This window comes from Onychostoma macrolepis, chromosome 13, assembly GCF_012432095.1.
Source record: "Onychostoma macrolepis isolate SWU-2019 chromosome 13, ASM1243209v1, whole genome shotgun sequence".
Taxonomy (NCBI): domain Eukaryota; kingdom Metazoa; phylum Chordata; class Actinopteri; order Cypriniformes; family Cyprinidae; genus Onychostoma; species Onychostoma macrolepis.
Window position 1 is genome coordinate 10,315,187 of NC_081167.1, and position 12,921 is coordinate 10,328,107.

Consider the following 12,921-nt stretch of genomic DNA (forward strand, 5'->3'; position numbering starts at 1 on the left):
AATGATGGTTCATATTTATAAGCAATCAAACATCTATATAACATCTGTACTATCCTGTCTCAATATATGCCAAAATAATTATTTGAACTTTGCAATGATCAGCCTTTTCCTGTTGATCTATCAGTCAAATTAGTAACTGATTAACAGGTTGCATGTAAATGTAGCTAATATTGCATAATTAAATACTGGGCTTGGCAATTAAATACTTGCAGTGGAGCCCTGCTGTGCAATATTTTTTTACATTGACAGGGAAGTATGCATGTAGCTATAGACTTATCTGCATTCAGAGTAGCAACCACAGATGCGTTTCAGCAGAAACACACTTTCATTCTCTCTAGAAGCTGAAACAGGAAGCCTATAACTGGGTTCAAGGGGGGCCCATAGAGTGACTCTCACCACAGAGGTTGAGAGGTTACTACTGAGCTATGGCAGAAATATGTTGTGATGATACTATTTCCCTTAAGTTGCACAATCAAAAGTATGACACGTACCATGTTTCCAAGGAAGCATTATATTGATATTTCTCAAACCTTCTGGTTAAGAGTTTGTTTCAGGCCCCTAACCCTAAATGTTACACTTCTGCAATTAATTCAGTTCAAAACACTTAATATACAGACTCCATTTAAACATTTCTTTGTTTTGTAGATAATTTCAGTCTGTTTTTTTAAATGTAAGATTAAAGTCTGCAAATCCTGTTTGGGTTATATTGTTGAATTGCCCACCATTCAAAATGCACCTGATAATGATGATGTCATAATATTTTAATACTCAATTCTAATTGGTGTTATTTTTTATTTAATTTTTTTTGCATTTATCTGCATATTGAAATGTGATGGATCTGTTCTTCATTGAATATATATATTTAACAGTAAGAAACACAAATCTTAATATAGTTTCATGGGGGAAAAAAATCTGAATTTGAAAATGTTTCTCTTCAGTTAAAATTTGTGTAATAGTGGGTAGGAATAATTCAATACAGTGACAGTTTAAAAGCCAGTTATTTAATTTTAGAAACAACATGTCTTTGTAATATCACATTTAATTTTTTTCTTACACAGTATAAATGAGTCATTTTACCAAAAAAAATTTACTTTTATATTTTATGAAGGGAGGTCTGTTGCAAAGGGATCGTCATATTTGGGGGTCCTTTTTGAAAACTTTTGAAAACCTCTGCGTTATAGTGCTTGACACACACACAACTCACTGCTCTGTTTTCATCACAGATATGGCGAGAAAGGCAACGCAGTCCGTTTGGAGGTTGTTGTGTTTACAGGCAAAGAGGGGCGAAGCTCACAGGGTTGCCCAATCGCCAAGTGGGTGAGTGACCCTTATGAAATAAGTAGCAGTCTGCGAAGAGCTTGCAGAATGTCTGTTCATTCATATACTGTGTGCACATGTGTTACATTCTGCAGATCATACGTCGAGGAAGTGAGGAAGAGAAGTTGCTGTGTCTTGTGCGGCAGCGTGCTGGTCACTGCTGTCAGAACGCAGTGGTAGTCATTCTCATCCTGGCCTGGGAGGGGATCCCACGCAGTGTGGCTGACAGGCTGTACCAGGAGCTCACACAGACTCTCTGCAAATATGGCTCGCCCACTAGCCGCCGCTGTGCCCTCAATGAGGAGTGAGTCACAAGTGACATACGGACAGAGTGTGTGGGAATGATTCACGTACACACTCCCTCACACAAATACAAAAGAACATTTGGAGGTTGTTCTTGATGAAGTGTTTGTGAAGCACGAGTACTTTTCTTTATACTCCTTCACACCATTATTTTGTAAGTGTACATTCACCACTGAAAAGACCGGGCTAGGGTAGGAAAAAGGAGGCTCGGAAATTATCTTGGGGCAAAAATGCCACCAAAATGAAAAAAAAAAAATGAAAAAATATCAAGATATGAGGACACAAAAACTCATTATTGCATTAGATGATAAAAGCACTAAATAAACATTACAAAAAATAGCTTTAGAAAGAAATAATTATGGATTCATGCGGATTCATTAAGTAAAAAACACCACTGTGTGTTGCTTGGAGACACACAAAAGTTCTGCTGCGGCTTAGTTTGAACTATTTTCATTGGCGAAATTGAGCAAAATAGACAATATTGTATCTAAAATTTAAAGAGTTTTAACTTATTGTTTATTGAACTATTGTCTAAAATCAGTTTCACATTTTCAGTTGTAAAGATAATCAGCAAGAAAAAAAACTTGCTCATGTGATATTGCTAAACTTATATTTATATTATATGATATTTAATATTAGACAAAACCCCATATGGGCATTTTTTGCCCTCATATCCTTGAATTTTAGGGGCATATAACTGTATTCTTATAGGCTAGATCACACAATGAGTCATTGCCCTGCATCATGTTCGTCATGCAATGCAATATAAGATGCAATACAGGTGTCGGCCCCTTTCGTGGTTTGTTAAATGCATATATATTCAACATTTTCCACGCATGTAAAAGCACCACCAGCAAGTTCTATATTATATTATATTATATTTATTATATTATATTATTGCGCTGTAACTTACCTTACCTTCTTCCTCTCTCCTGTTAGTCGCACATGTGCGTGTCAGGGTCTGGATCCAGAGACCTGCGGTGCCTCTTTCTCGTTTGGTTGCTCCTGGAGTATGTACTTCAATGGATGCAAGTTTGCACGCAGCAAAACGCCCCGGAAGTTCAGACTGCAGGGAGACTATCCTGAGGAGGTGAGCACTAGATGGACTCATAGGAGATACATTCTCAGTCCACTAGAAATGTGTGAAGAAATGCTCTGTTATGAAAAAATTACATGCTGGTTTTCAAAATCCTGCCAACAAGCCATAGTGGCTTTAAATGAGATGTGCAACACTGATGAGAGTATCCTGTGTGAGCGTACCTGAATTACCTTGTTTACCTAAACCAGTTTAACCCGTTGCCCTCTAGTGGCACTAAGTAAAACAGTTAACAGGAAATAGCTCACATGAATCCATAAAAGGGTTGCATGACTGAGTTTTATTATTATTATTATTATTATTATTATTATTATTATTGCAAAACCTCCCCAAACAAAGTTTGACCAGGTTCAAAATATGAGTTGTTGTATTCCAACCCTGCTCCAACACACATACCATGTAGTTTTCAAATAAGCCTAAATGACATGACTAACTGGATCAGGTGTGTTTAATTAGGGTTGTATCTAAACTCTGCAGGGCTCCGCCCCACCAGGAACTGAGTTTGACACCCCTGTTATACACTTTCAGCCGATTCAAGTGTCTGATTTACAGTGGTGGAACAATACTGTGTAAAGCATGGCAGATTGTAGTGCTCTGCTGGATCTTCTAAATACAAGCTGTAATTTTCAAATTTTTTGAAAGGTAGAGTATTTATGCTTTATGGTCATTTTATTTAATCTTTCAAACTACAATAATGTTTGATTTTGTGCTTAGGAGGAGAAGTTGGAGAAAAACTTGCAGAATCTGGCATCAGATTTGGGCCCCGTGTACAAGAAACTTGCTCCTGAGGCCTTTCAGAACCAGGTAGGAATTACATAATCAAAATGTCACAATGTTAAAACTGCTCTTAAGCAGAACTCAACAGTAAAAATGTTTGCTAAGGTAGTTGATTTTGTGATTATGTTGATATTTCTATAGCAGCCGAGATAAGCAAACTAAGCCCTGTGTACATTTGTAAAGAAAGTATCGTAATGATCTGTAAACCGTCAGGTGGAGCAGGAGCAGCAGGGGCAGGACTGTCGGCTGGGCAGGACCGAAGGTCGACCATTCTCTGGTGTGACTGCATGTGTGGACTTCTGCGCTCATGCCCACAGAGACACACATAACATGACCAATGGAAGCACTGTGGTGAGTCTCACTTCCACTGTCAATGTCAGTGTCCTTCTAATATGTTCTTTTTCATTTTCTGACACCATTGAGCTAAATGAAATATGCATTTGCCTCATGTGAACTGCAGGTATGCACTTTAACCAAGGAGGATAACCGTGCAGTGCGGAACATTCCAGAGGACGAGCAGCTGCACGTCCTGCCGCTCTACAAAATCTCTGACACTGATGAGTTTGGCCATGTTGAGGGCCAGTGGGCCAAAATAAAATCTGGGGCACTGCAAGTCCTCTCTGCTTTCCCAAGAGAAGTGAGGATGTTGGCCGAGCCCGTCAAATCAGCACGCAAGAGGAGGATGGAGGCTAAAAGAGCCCATGCTGAGAAACTAAGCGGCCTGGACAGTAAGCAGGGCACACCTGTGAAAGTGAAGAACGAGCCTCTTAAAGGTATATTCAGTTCAGCCTTCCTTCTTAAGAGGCATGCCATCTTCTTGATGTGTAAATGTTGGTTTCAGGCAAGGTTTTTGGTGTAAGGTGGAGGAACATTTAAAATGTGTAGTGCTGAGGAGGCTCTTAAAAAAACTGTTTAAAACCCCCTGGTTTAGGGGGCATTTACACTACACCATTTTCAACTAAAACAGAAAATGTACTATGCATTTTGGCCATTTATTTACACTAAGTCTTTTGGGGGTCTGAAAATGCAAACTTTAGAAAATTGGTTTCAAGGTGCAATTGTTTTTAAAATGATATATATTTAATAATTATTTTATAAAGAATTTAATAGCACAGTTAAATGTAATCTTTAGCAAATTTGAAAATGCATATCCATTTTTCATGCTGTACATTATAATGCTGTGATGCCTAAATTCGCTTGCTGCATTTTAAACTAATTTTACCGTTTAGATAGTTTGTTTTTCACACTATTCAATCATAGCATGAAAATATTTATTAGTTTATTGGTATTGGATAGAATTTTCACTTTTTACTATTTCCAGAAACCAGATATATACCAAAGACTATAGAAATACAAAGACGGTTCACTCCTATACTTATGAATGGGAGAAACTGCAATTTGGCAGAGCCAGTCGTTGATTGTTAAAGTCATTGCGTCACTGCAGCGGCCGTTAGAAGCTCCAGTTCCGGTCTTAGAAACCTGAGGCTGGACCAGCAGCTGCACATGCAGTCATAAGCGCGTTGGAGCTTGGACAACAATCATGGGGCAGTTCATTTTGGATTTTGTTGCTGATTTGAAATATGTAATTTAATGGCGAGTTCAACAAGCAGTTTTTGAGATTTCAGGATTCCCCCATTCTTGGTCTTGTTTGAACTGCCCGGAGGCATTGCAAATACAAACGAATTTTCCTTGAAAGGGACTTTGTATATACCAAAAGTAAATTTCAAGAATAGGTTTCTTTTAGTAGCCAAAAAATAGCCGGATAACTACTGAGATTATAAAATATGGATATGTAATGGGAATGATTTGAATACATATTGTAAACTAAATATACATTTTTCTTGAGAATAGATCATAGAATAGGGTTGTGGATGTTGTGTCACTGATTTATTCCACTAAACTTTTGGGGACTTCTCTAATCTACATTATTATTATTATTTTGTCCACAGGTTTCAAACACACCTCTGTTGAACATTCACCATGTTTGGAAAAGGATACTCGTAATTTAAGTTCCAGCATGCAATTATCTGGTGTTCCAGGCATTGGAGACCAATTCTCAGACTTCTGCTCTACTGTCCCGTACAACCAGAGTAACACATGCCGCACTCCTCCTGTGGCCTCCAGCTTTGGCATGTCCACACACCCGGAGTTCCCTCAACCGCATGATCCCTCAAGAGCAACGGGCCACAGCAATGGTTCTCCTTCTCCTAGAGATGGACTCGAGACCATCAGGCAGATGTCTGAACCGTTCAGAAACTCCTATCCGAACGACCCTCTGAGAACAAATTCGAAATACTCTCCCTCGTTCAAATCCGAGCCTGAGGAGATGCGGTGCTTCCAGGGCGGCGCAGCTCCCACCCCGCTCTCCCCGCCCACTGCTGAGGGTCTCCACAGTCGCTTGAACCTGGAGGACCACCGCAACCCTCCAGTTATGGCGCAACCACTGACCCCAGAGGTGGATAGAGCAGAGGAAGTGTGGTCGGACAGCGAGCACAATTTCCTCGACGGGAACATCGGCGGGGTCGCAGTGGCTCCTTCCCACGGCTCCATCCTGATCGAATGCGCTCGACGGGAACTGCACGCCACCACTCCCATCCTGCGGCCCAACCGCACACATCCCACCCGCATCTCCCTGGTCTTCTACCAGCACAAGAGCCTGAACGCTTCGGGCCACGGCCTGCAACAGTGGGAGGCTAAAATGGCCGAGAAGGCCAGGGAGAAAGAGGAAGCCGAGCGTCTGGGGCTCAACAACAGGTCAAAGGAGATGGATTCGGATACGGAGAGCGAAAACGAGACTTATCCAGAAGAGAGACGCAAGCTTCAGGTTCCTACCCGTCAATCGCTAACAGTTCCGCGTGACGGCGTCGTCATGTCAGCGCCCTACTCCCTCACGCACGTCACTGGGCCTTACAACCGCTGGACGTGAAGTTCTCCGTGCTTGTCTAGCTAATGCCTTACCTCAGCTAGTTCTCATCCTTTCATGCCCGTTTTTACATGTGCCCTTCTTCAGTTGTGCTCTTCATCTCAGCTTTTACGAAGAAATAGACTACCGTTTGTGGGTTTTTAACTGTGAGTTTTGGTGTGTATGTCTGTGTTTTTTTTTTTTATGTAAAGAGATGGTGCTCAGAACAGATGTTATAAAACTGGTTTTATACATATAGATGAAATTAGTGCATAGAAGATGTGATTATTTATTCTGATCATTTTCAAGACTATTTTGTAATTTAATTTCTGGTCCAAGCCTGTTTACTGCAATAGGAGTATGTCATCCTTTAAATGACGTGTGTAGTAAACACTCCGAATTGACATTGTCAAATGTGAATTCTATATTCTCGTCTCAGCCTTGAGTGCTGTCTTGTCCGACACTTGGTAGTTGCTATTTTATGGTGCCATTGTAGCAGTAAGATTAAATGACCAATATAAACCACATATGGGTCATTACAGGAACTGTACATCAGTTCTCTGGGTATTCGTATTGGTATGAAGGTACATTGTTTCGGTATTGTAAGACATTGTTGGGGGTAATGCATTGCAAGTAACACAAGTTACATAATCGGATTACTTTTTTCAAGCAACTTGTAAAGTAACAAAATATGTCAGTTACTTTTTAAAAGTAAGTAACGCAAGTTACCTTGCTTTCCCATTTATTCACTGACACTTCTCCTGTCCACGCGTTGAGATAAACTGGGAGTTCCAGAGGCATATTAATTTCACTTTTATGTGAAATGGCCTTTACATTTGCCAAAAATATAACTTTTGAGGTTTTTGTTATTAAAAAACAAATAAGCAAGCCTAGCCCAGGTGACAAAGAGTAACGCAAAAGTATCATAATGCATTACTTTCCATAAAAAGTAACTAACGTAATTATGGAGTAACGCAGTATTGTAATGCATTACTTTTAAAAGTAACCTTCCCCAACACTGTTGTGAGATATAGTATGTGGCATCCCTTAAAAAAAGCACTTTGTATCTTCAGACCAACTTGACCTTTGAAGTTTCCAATATGCACGTTTGGTTTATTCATAACAAATTATCTATAGTCACGTTTTTGGTGTCATGATTATAAAACTTTGCATATTTAAGCAATAATCATGGAAGGTTTTATGCTGCATTTTGACAACGTGTCCAAACTGGTTCATTTCTGGCACTTATGTAAAATTTTATATTATTTGGTCCCAATTTTTGAGTTTCTTTTCTTTTCTGTTTTCTGTTTTTTTTTTTTTTTTTTTAACTCCCAAAGAGGTTGAAACATGACTTGAAATAGCTTAATCATTTTATACAATTCAAGCGTGTTAAGTTATGTTTGAACGAATTTACTGTATGTTTTTCACTGGTGCTTCTAAAGAGATCCCATGACACCTCCTGAGATGTCATTTCATCTATTTTTATTGCTACATATTGAATTTTATTTTAAATCAATCACATTTGGTGCGAGGGCTGGGTTGGATCAGTGTCTGCGCATTTTTATACGCAAGTATGTTTGGTTTTATTTAGGTGCGTTGAATGAAAAGATCAATTTTATGACTTCATAATTGCATATGTATCCAGAGGCCTAGTCAAGATTTTGGCTCAAACGAAAGGTTTACATTACTCTTACATGAGGTTTAAAGTGAACATACGGCTAAGAAATGGCTTGTTAATTTCATCTTTATGGTGCTAAAGAGTATATGTCAGTGTTCAAAACCATTGTACACCCAAAATGCTGTACTTCAGCACTTGAAACAACATCTTGTCATGTAGGTTGTGAGACATTTTACACATCGTCTCTGTTTTAACGAGTACTCTAGCTGCGACAAAGATAGAAAAGCTCAACATAAACCCAATGCGAACCTATGTTTTGGGGAACTTGAAGTCACAGAGTGGCATGGGTACGTTCACGCTACTGTCTCTTCAATTAAATCTATTTTTGCTGAACAATGATACTGTTGTTTTTGTGTACAACCATCATGTGTAACAAAAAGACGACGACATTGTAACCCTGAGCTGAGTTTGTATATAGCTCAGGGAAAGTGCTCATCAGTGGTGCTTATTCATAGTACCAGAGTCCCCCTGGCATTGACAAATCACATGTAGGTGCTGCACTAGTTCTGGATCTTTCTTTTTGGCCGGTGCTGAATGTTTTACTCCGCTTGAATATCATTAGATCATGCTATGTTATTGAGTGTTTTTCCTCTTGACTTTATGTGGCACAAATAATACTATGACCTCACAGTCCCCTGATGGTAATTGACTGACATTGAAATGCCAGTACTATGAACATCAGATAGCCTAAGGGAATTACCAATGCAATTCGATTCAATGCTCACTGATTTTATGCATTTTTCTAAGCTATTGTTTTCCAAGCTCTTGTTTTATGTGAATTATGGGTTGGTTTTTGTGTCGCTGGTTCAAAAACTGCATTTCTGTGTAGATTTATGATTGGTTTATAATACCATAAACTCATTTTGTTAGATTTGGCTCATGTGATCTTATTTGAGTTCGGAAGATTAAATATGGCTCTCATTGCAAACAAACAATTGTAAAAAACACAAACAATTTGTTACATTCCTTTTTAAGTTAATATATTCGCATTAGGTGTCTCTTGCATGTTTTTCCTCTTTTTTTTTGTTGTATATTTTCCCTCTTTTCTCAGGTCTCTCTGCCCATGTAACTTTGGACACAAGCTTCTACGATTTTTGCATTTGTCTTCCAATTAAATTCTCCAAAATTTTTATTTACTTTTGGCTATGTTTTGTAAAATGGAAATGTTTCCCTTACAACATCTTTATGTATATTATCAGTTTGACAATTCTCTTCTGTATATGTTGAATGAAAGCTGAAGTATGTAATTTCTGCTCCACTAGCATAACTGCATTAAATATATATATATATATATATATATATATATAGTTTTCTCAGATAGTCAGGTAAATCGATTGATTAATCCAATGCTGTTGTGTTGGGCCGGTCTCGAGCAATGATTTGATTGCAGCTCAGAGATGCAGATGTTACATTTTTGAGGAATTCAACCTACCATTGGCTTATGTACTTATTTTTATCTGAATATTGAACCAGAGTTATTTTAACATTGAAAAAAATTACACACTTCAGCTTTAAGTATGAATGTAAGCCATTATGGGCACTGTTATAATGTGGAATTTTAAACCTCCTCTTACCTACAAAACAAACAAGAACATGTGATGACTTGAAGACTTGTTCATTTTGTGACTTGAAATGATCTGTCAAGGAAAGAAAACACCAGCTTTTGAGATTTTTCTTTTAGAAAATAAAATGCACAGTAGTTGTACAGTACATGTGAAGTGTGAGGCTTTTCCATTTGCACATTTTTCTGGATGATTTTTCAATTTATCACAGCCCAAACACATTGCTGTCTATCTAATACATTCTACACAGAACATAGTAACAAAGTAGTCATGTAGTAGCAATTCATCAAGCATATGAGCATTATTATTTCCATCCCACCTATATTTTATATTGTGTATTTTCAAGAACATCAGATATTTTGAATAGATGTTTGAAAATATCTTGAACGTTAGTCAGTTTGGACCATGCTCAAATATGTATTTGGCTCATATCTGCCAAATGTGTTCAGGAATATCAATTCCCTAACTATGCTGTCGTAAAGAGTGATTTTCCTGGCAGAGAAATCAAATGACCTGGAATTTTGGAGAATTCACTCTCAGTTATAAAAGATTTTATATCAACCCATACAGTTGCACATATAGCCTATTAAATTGATTGAATGATGAATTATGGCCTGATTGCCTTATATCTATAGGACAGTTAATTATGACTTGACACCAGATTTAGAGCTCCGGCTCTTACAGTTTGTCAGGAGTATGTTCTCCAAGAGTACACCATAACTAAAAATAGTGCATTTCAAAATCAACAAACAGTTTCTAGTGCCCTCTATCGGTAGAATTTGACGAACTGTGGTGTGCAACCTCAGATGACCCTAAAACCAATGTTTTGTTAAGTTTATATTACACAGGTCAATGTCCAAAATTTCCATTGCATCTGTCTGCAAAACTCAAAAATCGAATTTCCCTGGATAACTTGTCAGGATTGTCTCCACGTAATTTTCACCAAATATAATGAATATTGTATGATTACCTTGCAAAAAAAAGAAAAAGAAAAAAAAATAGCTTATTCCAGTGCTATTAGTATAGTCCTACTTCTTTTAAACTAAACGTAGTATACACACTTTCAATCAAACTTTTATGCATTAATTAGAGATTTACTTAAATTTATACTTAAGTATTCTTGGCTTATACTGACACATAAACAGAAAAGTCTGAATTATGCTAGTATGCAGTATTATTTACAAATATGTGGTAAGTATAGCCTACTTATTTTAATGCACTACTTTTGTGTGTATATATACATATACATACAAGTACACTATAAAAAAAAAAAAAAAAGTTGAGCCAACTTAAAATGTTAAGGCAACCAGCTTCAGCAGATTATTGAGTTTGCTCAACTTATTTTTGTCGGAGATTCTCACATTTTTGTTGTATAAACTTAAAACGACAAGTTGAGAAAACTCAAAAATCTGCTGAAGCTGGTTGCCTTAAAATTTTAAGGTGGCTCAACTTTTTTTTTTACAGTGTAGTGTGTGTGTGTGTGTGTATACATACATACATATATATATATATATATATACTATTTCAATACTTCTTAGGAGAAAGGTGTCCTAATTAGTTTATAAAAGTATACTTTCAAGTATAACAATAACAAACTTTAAATACAAAACTATAGTTTAACTTTGTTGTTAGTATAGCAGCTACACTATAAGTCAACTTAGGTATATTGTTAGTTAACAATTTATACTTCAATACATTTTTTTTTAGTTTATGAAAGTGCATTTTGAAGAATACTCTCTGCAAATTACTAGTTTAATAGTTTGTATACTACAAGTTTTCTTGAACTTATATACTTTTAAGGGAACTTAACATCATAGTTATATTTGCACCAAGTATGCACTGAAAAAAATGGAAGTATATAACTAGTATAGTTTCAATACTAAAAAAAAAAAACATTTTCAGTAGATTCAGAATGTTCTACTGCGAACACGTAAAGTACACTTAAAAATATACTTTTATGAAATCAAAAATGGGACATAGTTCATTGTACAACATAGTACACATACAAGTACACTACTAATAAACTGATATTGGTATACTTAGTTACTACATAAAATATACTTAAGCTTTAAGTTTACTTAATATATGAACTTGAAGTATACTGACGTAGCCTACACATTTCTGATCTCTTTTCATTCTTGAGTCATCAGTAAATCCACTAATTAAAGTGACAACTACTGTCAAGCAGAATTGAAGTAGTGGACGTCTCTTTTACAATTTCTGACACCAGACATTTTAGGGCCAAAATATAAAGTGGAAGAATAAAATCTAAATAAACCAGCTTCTCTGGTTCCTCCCAAGGTATTTTTCTCTCTTTACTACCTAAACATATTGTGGACTTTGTTTCTCCAATTCCAGTAAACATGGATGGAAATGTCATACGTGAATATGTGACAGCTGCCATATATAAACAGATATGTACAAATGATCATGGAAACAAAGATAACAGAGAATATAAAGGAAAGTAGCCTTTCTAAAGAGCAGCTGTGTGATCTCTGGAGGTCAGCGGGAGAGTCAGGCAGACACAAGCGGGGGAGGTTAGGGTGTGCACAGCTCCTGCTGAATGGAAGTGGATCCTTTTATGTAGGAGTTTGGAGTGTTTTAGGCTGAAGTCACAAATCCAAGCCTCTTTTTGCAGTCTGGACTGGAATACACATTCTGAGGCAGACCTGATAGCCTACAGAACAAAAGCACTCAGAAATGTGAGGACCCCATGCCACTGATTTTTCAACAGTATTTATGTCGAATTACTTTAATGAGACATTATATGAAAGTTATAGGCTGTTATATTAGGAGTTTAGTTAGTTATTTGGAGATTTTGTTAGCTATACTTAGGCCTATAACAAACAGTAGCCTACCAAAATGTTCCATGTTGTTACCAGCTGTAAGCACATTCAAATACAGCATAAATGCTACAGTATGAGTGAGTAATACAAAAACATATCCAGGTCATTTCACCCAAAATAATATTAAAAAATATATATATAAGTTTTATTTTGCATAAAGAAAATGAAGCCTACGATTAATTGCATTGTGAAATTATTTACTTGGAATTAGTGGTGCTTTAATAGAAATTAGAGGAAGTATACTTTACCATTAAAATATTAGCATTTGTTTGCGTTACAATACGATTATTTTGAACCTTATTTTTTGTATTTAGTTTAATTGTATTAGTAATAAATACTTTATTATTATTATTATTGTTACATTAACCATCATTACACTTGTTTCCTTACAATTACACAATAAGATTTTAAGTTTCTCTTGATTTTATATGCATGTTTCA

The 12,921-nt window shown here is 36.8% G+C and overlaps 2 protein-coding genes across 4 annotated transcripts in view; one reads left to right on the forward strand and one right to left on the reverse strand.

The window, feature by feature from the left end:
- Positions 1 to 2,672, reverse strand: part of slc25a16 (solute carrier family 25 member 16) — a 55,880-nt gene extending 53,208 nt beyond the window's left edge. The window contains exon 1 of the mRNA XM_058794947.1: positions 2,534 to 2,672. The gene's annotated coding sequence lies outside the window, so the exon portion shown is untranslated. The remainder of the gene's footprint in view (positions 1 to 2,533) is intronic.
- tet1 (tet methylcytosine dioxygenase 1) overlaps positions 1 to 9,783 on the forward strand; it is a 54,873-nt gene extending 45,090 nt beyond the window's left edge. For all 3 annotated transcript variants that reach the window (XM_058794941.1, XM_058794942.1, XM_058794944.1), the window contains 7 exons: positions 1,224 to 1,317; positions 1,413 to 1,621; positions 2,560 to 2,710; positions 3,431 to 3,520; positions 3,707 to 3,844; positions 3,954 to 4,266; positions 5,443 to 9,783. In XM_058794941.1, coding sequence (XP_058650924.1) covers positions 1,224 to 1,317; positions 1,413 to 1,621; positions 2,560 to 2,710; positions 3,431 to 3,520; positions 3,707 to 3,844; positions 3,954 to 4,266; positions 5,443 to 6,419 — 1,972 coding nt within the window. In that variant the 3' untranslated portion in view covers positions 6,420 to 9,783. The remainder of the gene's footprint in view (positions 1 to 1,223; positions 1,318 to 1,412; positions 1,622 to 2,559; positions 2,711 to 3,430; positions 3,521 to 3,706; positions 3,845 to 3,953; positions 4,267 to 5,442) is intronic.
- Positions 9,784 to 12,921: the final 3,138 nt, after the last annotated feature.